Source organism: Trachymyrmex septentrionalis, unplaced genomic scaffold (assembly GCF_001594115.1).
Source record: "Trachymyrmex septentrionalis isolate Tsep2-gDNA-1 unplaced genomic scaffold, Tsep1.0 scaffold22, whole genome shotgun sequence".
Lineage (NCBI taxonomy): Eukaryota > Metazoa > Arthropoda > Insecta > Hymenoptera > Formicidae > Trachymyrmex > Trachymyrmex septentrionalis.
Genome location: NW_017305375.1, coordinates 3806086 through 3814392, shown reverse-complemented (window position 1 = coordinate 3814392; position 8307 = coordinate 3806086). Strand labels below are relative to the sequence as shown.

Genomic DNA, 8307 nt, shown 5'->3' with positions numbered 1-8307 from the left:
ATGTATATAGCTGAGATCTTTCTTTTATGCAAAAAAGATGTTTTTCATTGAAAATATAAAGAAAAAAATACTTATGGCTTTTACTAATTGTAAATATTTACATATCTGAATGAAGGGAAAATTAAGTTTAAAGCTTTAGCTAATGTTCTTGGTGAAATGCATAATGTACTACTTTCTTAAGTGTATAAGGAGAGTTAACAAGAAAAGTCATTTCGATCTATGTCGCATTTACATTGGAAAAGCTCCGATTTGATTGCTGAGCTTTTCACAAATGCACTGCCTCTGGTAGTAGGACTGCACAAGAAAATTTCATTTCGTTTTAGATAGTAGATCTTTGTTAAAATTTGCTTTTTCGTATTCGAGAGGAGAAATTGCATACGTACCTACGTACTTGTGTGGGAGATATTACGTAAAAAAATCTTGCAATTGTTAGCGAATATCATTTTAACGGTCTACTTTATTATACTTTATTTAATAAAAAAGAACACTATTACGTACATATTCAGTGTTTTACATACACATATAATAAATATTTTTTATAATAATATAAATTTTACAATCTCTTCATAAAACTGTAAAAAGTTTCTCCATAAAAAATAACTGCGTTTTAAATTAATTACTTTTACAAATCTGTTTATTTCTCAAAATAAAGAAAATGTAAAAAAATTATCACTATACATATTTAAATATTCTATTCATACATTACGTGATTAAACGGTGAACTAAAAATTTAATGCCTACGGTAATATATTATTATATTAATAAATTTAATGTATTTTAAATGTGCCACGATATAATTCAACGCACAAATATTTACAAAGAAAAAGTATATTCTATCTATTGATTATATATTATATATTACACGATGTGACTGTAATATACTGTATATTACACGACAAATATATTTTTTATTTAGATCTTATATCCAATTTTTGTGGACCGAAGATTTACTAGTAATTTAGCATTAGATTTTTTAAAATAAAGAATTGTGTGAAGCGTATAATTTATCCTTTAAAATAATTTTCTCTTATAAGTTAAGCTGTTTTACATCGACCGATTCAATTTATGCATACAGCTGTCTGAGTAGGTAAAATGAGATTTACGAATGGCACGAAAGTGTATCCATACTATCTCCATTAACGCAATTGCTCCGTGTGATTGCAACCGGAGCAAATTCATCTTCGAATGGATGAAATTGATTGAACCCACCGCTGATTCAGCCGTAATCGGCAGAACAACTATATCCTTCATCGATTTCCCATGAAGGATCCTCCGGCGTCAAACTTGGCATCCACGATGGGCTTACAAATTTTTGCACATACGTTACGCTATAGCGAAATCCCGTATCGGCATCGCCCTTCACACGACAGCTAATATTCGACGATCTTTTGTAGAGCGTCAAAGGCGGACCGTTTTCTCCTCGCGGCGGATAAATAAAAATCTTGTCCAGATTGTCTCCGTCGTGACTGTGCTTTTTAAGCCTCAAACAAGCATGATTCGCTAACTGTTCTCCTTCGGTAGATCTTGCTCTTTGATTGACTCTCTGGGTGCTGAACTCGGATTGATTTTGCTCGTCGCTATCACTGTGAACGTATTCTTGCGCATTGGTCCTGGTTAGTTTGCGACAAGTGGATTTCGATGATTTATGGAATATGTCTTGATTTACTGCTTTTACTCTCTCGCAGAAAGACTCGAGTTTCTTTACAGGATCCTTTTCGTCGTGAGAGGTAGATGACGAGCAGGAGCAACAACAGTTGTAGACCGTATGAGATATCCTGCGCGATGAATCACTGTCGTTTCTTTTTGCATTCTCGTCATTTCCGATGCAGGTGTAAGAACCAGTTAAACACGCCGGAGAATCGTGGAAAGGCTCCTTACATTCGCATGTGGATTCTGCTGCATCGTATCTTAATTCTGGAGAATCCCCCGACACAGGTTTTCTTGTCGCAAAAGAGGATTTCTTATTCTTAGGATATCGCGTGGTAATCTTGTTTTGTAACGTCGTTCGCGTTGCCATCGATTTTCCCTGGTTACGCTTTAAATCATTGTTCGATTTCTTATACTCCCGAGCCACTTCATTCGAGTCACGGAGCGCCGGATCGCCCGGAAATGATACGCGCGGCTTTAAATATTTCACGTCGATCGCATCGTCGTAAATATTTCTCGCATCGTCGAAGACGTCAAATGCATTATTATCATACTCCTCAATCTGTGAATCTTCTGCCATCGATAAGTTGAACTCGGATTCTCCTTCATCGTTATATTGTGACTGTACTGATTCGGATAATGTTCTGCGAAGTGTTGTGTAATTAGCTCGTTTATTCATTGTACTCGGTCGACTTTCATATTGTGGTCGAATGAAATCGTTTACATTTTCTGAGCAACATCTCAAGTAACCCATCGTCTCATCCTGCTCGGCATTTTCGCAAGAATAGTCGAGCCATTGTTTATCTTCATCGGTGCGTACCACTTGGCACAGTTTTCCAGATTCCTTTAACAGGCCGGGCCTGCAATAACACGACGGCTCTCTTTCCCCTAAAACATTTGGATTTCGTCGCTGTTGATTCATGTTGTTCTTATGTTTCATCTCTCGGTGGTAACTCCTATCGATTGATGCTCCTATAATGGAGTTAAACGCTTTCAGAGGAGGCCCCATTTTATTCACCCATTGCGAAGTTTGCCTTTGCAGTAACGAGCTCCTTTCGGGCAGTCTCGCTAATTCCGTCAACCTGTTGGATCGCGAACTCAAATCCCAAGTAGTCGGTTGTCTGGGTCTCCTTACAGGATACTTTGAAGTATAATATCTATCATAGTCTCCATCCTGCAATGGAGTTTGATAAGAGAAGGCCATATCTCGGCAGGAATAAATTTTATTAAGTGGTTGTTGATTTACAAAGTCGCTGATGTCACTTTCTTTATTTAATTTCTTTATCCGTATTTCTCTTTCCTGTTTGCGGTCACTATAACGAGAATTTCTTTCTGTTGTTTTCTCATTAGATGTAATACTTGGATAACTTTTGTAAGTTGAGTCGTCAAGTTTTTCCCTGCGCAATGATTTAAACGTATGAACGTTTGCAGATTTTCTATCGGTAATTTTTGATTTGTTATTTCTGGAATTGTGAATAGCGTTCTGAGATCGGTTTTTGATGACTTCGAGGCTGGCCATTTTTGGCCACCCTTTACGATTCTCTCTGGAATACCAACCGTGGAATGTAGGTAAAGTTGCTTGATGCTTGTAGGAATTTTTTGATAAATTTGGATGTTGATAGGCAGATTTAGTGAAAGTATTTAGGTTTCTTCTTGAATTTTCTTCAACAGTAAAATCAGGATTGCTGTGAAAATGAAATTCTCCCGCCGAACAGCAATAATTGCAAGCACGCGTGGTATTATGATCGGACGATCGTTTTGTCTTCCTTTTTAAAGTTATATTTTTATTTTTTCTTGTTACTCTAGATTTGACTTTTTTTAATGATTTAAATCGTGTACCTGAACACCTTACGCTGCAATTGCTGGACTTTTTTGTACCGGCATAATCCTCGTCACCACTACTTATCTCAAGGCGACAATTTTGTTCAACGTCCTTAATGTAATTTAATATATCTTCATTTTTCAGCCTCTCAAGATGTTTGGTGCCCTTTTTTTCGTAATTTTCAAACCACTGAATGTCTTCCTGATCGTTATTGTTATCAAAATAATCTATTTTCTTATTTTTCGACATTATGTCATATGTGACTCAGAATATAACCTCGGTATAGCGACATACGTTTATAAATCTCTCGGATGAGACAGCGAACGATGTATCATATTCCTTCGCATCGCGATTTGGATACACCTTGTTTATTGGCATGTCAGTGCTGATGTTGGTCGCACGCAAAACCCAGGAATCCGCGACAGCGTATGAGCTAAACTGTGAATATGGATACAGAAGTACGATCGATGTTTTTCGAAATTTAATATAAATCTACATGATTCATATAAATTCACAAGATTTCTCCTCTTGAGATATTTTATATGATACAAGAAAATATGCGTAAACCAAGAATCTGATCTAAATGTAAACGTAAGTATTAGCATAAATTTATGTTTTTGAAATTTACATACGAAACACGTAATATAAAAAATTTTTTAAAGTGTATATATATTTTTTAGTAATATCAAAATATTTATAATTACACAACGCAGAATTACATCAATTATATAATAGTCCGGATATTATTAATGTCATAAAATCGCGTCGATTAAGATGGGCGGGTCACGCGGCGCGTATGGATGAGGATCGAACTGCATATAAAATACTAATTGGTAAACCGGATGGAAAAAGACCATTGGGTAGACCAAGACATAGATGAGAAGATAATATTAGAATGGACCTTAACGAAATGGGGTACGAGGGTCACAAATGAAGGGATCTTGCTCAGGAACGGGAACAGTGGCGGGATTTGGTGTTTGACAATGAGCTTTCGAGTTCCTAACGCCTAATAATAATAATAATAATCAAAATATTTATACACTTTAAAAAATTTAATATAAGATTTTTATTAATTTGATTTCCGCTGATTGTATGTATGTCCGATTTTATATAAGCATACAAAATACATATTAAAAAATAGCAAAATAATATTTTCTATTGGAAGTTCTATGTGGATACAGAATTTCAAAATATATATTTTGTTCTTTGAAACAATCTTCAAACAACGAGTTCTTTGTTATCTTGACGATAAAAAATATCTCATTTTAAAATGCAGATGATTATTTCTGTAATATTTTTCAAAGTAATAAAAATATTGTATATAGCGGAACAATACGCCCCTCTTTTGAAATCTCTTTCTACTCACATAATCACATGTTAGTGACATTTTTGTATTTAAATAATTCCAAAAATAAATTTACTAATGTAATCCTATAATGTAACTTTTTATTTTTTACCAAGAATTGTAAATTTTTTTTTAAATTAATACAGAACATTAGAGAAACGTTGAATGCATTTTTACCAGCTAAAGAAGTCAACATAGACAACCAGATTGCAGCGTGGCAATTTTTATTAGCATGTTTGTGCATTAGCATGCACTGCTTGTTTTAATATCGCGTTCCCAGTTTTCTCTTTTACCCGGTTTTTCTAGTCAGCAGAAGTAATATGAAGTAATAAATAAGTAACATACAAATGAAAATAAACATCAATTCTGTGGTCTGCAGTATTTTATATAATGTTAAAAGTGATGCAAAGTTACTAATTTCTATTAACGTTCCTATATTTTATCTTCTATATAGCATTTATTAATCGCTTTTGTTTACATTTTAAAATATGTATATATTTTGTAGAAGTTTGATGAAGCGTTTTTGCACCATGTTACTAAAAATATTAATCCAATTTAACGGATGATTGATTTACTTTTATTTAACTAACGGACAATTTATTTACGTTGATACAGATATATTTGGATTTCCATGTATACAGAGTGTCCCATGAGAAAAAGTCAATATTTAAGGTATCGGTCATTAAGCAAAAATGTTTATTTACGTATGCCCTATTCCGAATAGTTTCCCGAGATAGTTGGAACGGTAAAATTTTTTTTTAATGTATCACTTGGAGAATAAATTATTAAAAGAAGTAGTGCCTCTTTTTTTAATAGTAATTTTGCAACTGTGCATTCAATTTCGGAAACCGTTCGGAGTATGATACACGTTTATATGAATATTTTTGCTTAAAATAATCGATATTTTCCAAAATATTGACTTTTCTTCATGGAATTCTTTGTATAGAGAAAGTTGCGAATTGAAAAATAAAGGAGAATACAAATATAGATACAATGTAAAAAAAATTTTTAATGAGAATTTATTAATTTTTAATCTTAAACGATTGATATTATTATATGTTACAGAGCAGAAAGCATAAATGATAATATTATCAAAATATATAAAAATTATACTTTATTGTGTTTTCGAATATGCTCGTATACATTAACCAAATATTTTAAATTAGTAGATAGATGAAAGTTTGAATAATTAACCGCAAAGTGAGTTTACGTATTTCTAGATTTGTGTGTTGAATATACATTAAAATTATTAACATTATATTTTATAATTTGTGTGTTTTCTGTTAGTTTTTTAATTAAAATTATATAAATATCAAATATATATCAAATAAAAATAAATATCAAATATATTATTAATTGCTGCATCGTTTTTTGGCATCTTTTAATTGGCTTGGTTTTTCCTAATTGGAAATATTTGACGCTAGGAATTTATAATTTGAGATATAAAATGAATAATATTGTGTAAATTTGTTTTTCATATGTTTCAAACAGATAATACAGTTTTTATAACTGGTTAAAAAATTGAAGGAAAAATATGTAAAACACAATTTAAAGTCCGTACAATATGAGAGCCAATTTAGTTAAGTTGATTGTCGGGATTATTTAATTAAGCTCTGCTTTTTCAATTACAAAAGTAAATTTTTCCTGTCATTATATTATTCATCAATATTAATTAAATTTAGAAAATTTTTTTGTTAATAATATTGTTAATAATATTTGTTAAATAATATTTTTTGTTAATAATATTTTATTATAGCATTTTATTTCATATTGGATTATAGAATTTTAAATAATACGATGGTTAGTTGAAATCAAAATCATTGATTTTTAGCACCAATTGGTTTATTTTACAGCAATGGAAGTGATACTTTATTATTGTGATTATGTCTATGAGGGACACGAAGATAACAAAGCCGAAAATTTAAGAAAATAATAATCTAATTGATACTTTTTTTATAAATGACAAAATTGTTGGTAAATATTTTATATATATGTCACGAACATGTAATTAAGTCATTATAATAAAACTGTTGATGTTTCTAACAAAAGCATACATAGCATCTGTTAGTGTTATATTTTTACAGTTTTTAAAATATCTGAAATTCTTTCTGACATTTTATTAAAAGAAGTTACAAGAAATGGACTAAATTTGTATTGTACAAGGACAGAGACATTTATTTAATTTTTCTTATATTTACAAAAACGTCAGTTATTCATTCATAAAAATGCGTCTTCGCTTTAGAATGCTCGCTCTTCTCTTTTGTTGAGTATTCACTTCTGTATTGTAACAAGATCTGTAATGATATAAGATTTAATTCAATTTTAAGTTGTATTGATTTATTTACTATTACAAGAAGTGTTTTTTGATAGAGGAAATAATTGAGAGATAGAATAATTTAAAGAAATTTCCATTTTTTAAACTGAAATAAAAAATAGTGTATTAGAATTTTGAAATAATTGTTTTTAACTGTAATTCCGTTCTCATGTCGATGGTGGTTTCTTGTAATCGCTCAATAATCGAACGCCAGAGTGCCACAGGACTGTTGTCAGCGATATCTTTTTTATGCTCATATCCAAACGTAATAGTGAGAATTACTATCACTATTACAATTCCTTGTAACACTAACAACCATTGATTACGGAGCACATTCCTCCAATATTCACTCGCTTTGATCTGTTCATTATACATCGTATATTATATAATACAAAAATATATATATCTATATTTATATATTATTTTTTCAACTCCATTGTACAAAGCGTTTCTAGTCGAATATATTTTTAATTATGCAATTTATAAAAAATTATGTTTTATTTTATATGATAAATTATGTTATATTTTATGTTTGAATTTATTCGTAATTTCGAAAATTCATAGATTCGTAATTAGACCAAACTAAGCAACTTACAAAATCATATTTTTTAATTCTAAAAATAAAGTAAGTCTCTATTTAAGACATTGGTTCTCTCTAATACTGAAAATAAGAAACTTTTATCAAGTTGATAATAAAAATTAATGCTTTAAAGGATGTCTATTGAAATTAGGATGTTCTGTATATACATAGTCCTTCATTTTTAAGTTTAATTGGCTGTTGAGAAAACTTCTTGTAACATATATAAGATTTTTTCTCTGCTACATAGATCTATCTCAGATAATAAGTGATTATCGAAATATAGACTAAAAAAGGTTTATTTTTCATTATAATAAGCGCTCTCGACAAACAGGCTACATAAATGTTTTTTATCTTCAGAATTTTAGTAAGCGTTCAGAGCATCATTGAACTCGAAAGTTTAAAAGCTCTTATTAGTTATTGTACGTAGGAGTGTGTTGTGTGAAATTTTGTAGAAATCGTAGCACGACGACAATGTGTCCTCGGAATTTTGTTTATTGAGTTTCTCGGCAGCCTTTCAGTTGCTCGGCTGTCGTTAAAACTTTTAAGCCCGTCAACACACTTTCATGTGACGGTAAACCATTACCCAAGCTATAATATTC

General features: G+C 31.1%; 3 protein-coding genes across 5 annotated transcripts in view; 1 reads left to right on the top strand and 2 right to left on the bottom strand.

Annotated features, from left to right (window-relative positions):
- The window catches only part of LOC108748416 (tachykinins), a 62590-nt gene that overhangs the window by 37582 nt on the left and 16701 nt on the right, over positions 1–8307 (top strand). The gene's annotated exons all lie outside the window — the stretch shown is intronic.
- Positions 946–3920, bottom strand: LOC108748415. Its single transcript, XM_018486576.1, has 2 exons — positions 2894–3920; positions 946–2821 (listed from the first exon to the last, which is right to left on the bottom strand). The coding sequence occupies exons 1-2, from the start codon at positions 3716–3718 to the stop codon at positions 1217–1219; spliced, it is 2430 nt and encodes an 809-aa protein (XP_018342078.1). The 5' UTR covers positions 3719–3920; the 3' UTR covers positions 946–1216.
- LOC108748418 overlaps positions 7009–8307 on the bottom strand; it is a 2928-nt gene continuing 1629 nt past the window's right edge. For both annotated transcript variants that reach the window (XM_018486580.1, XM_018486579.1), the window contains exons 3-4: positions 7283–7488; positions 7009–7108 (exon numbers count right to left, since the gene is read on the bottom strand). In XM_018486580.1, the coding sequence (XP_018342082.1) occupies positions 7024–7108; positions 7283–7488 (291 nt within the window). In that variant the 3' untranslated portion in view covers positions 7009–7023. The remainder of the gene's footprint in view (positions 7109–7282; positions 7489–8307) is intronic.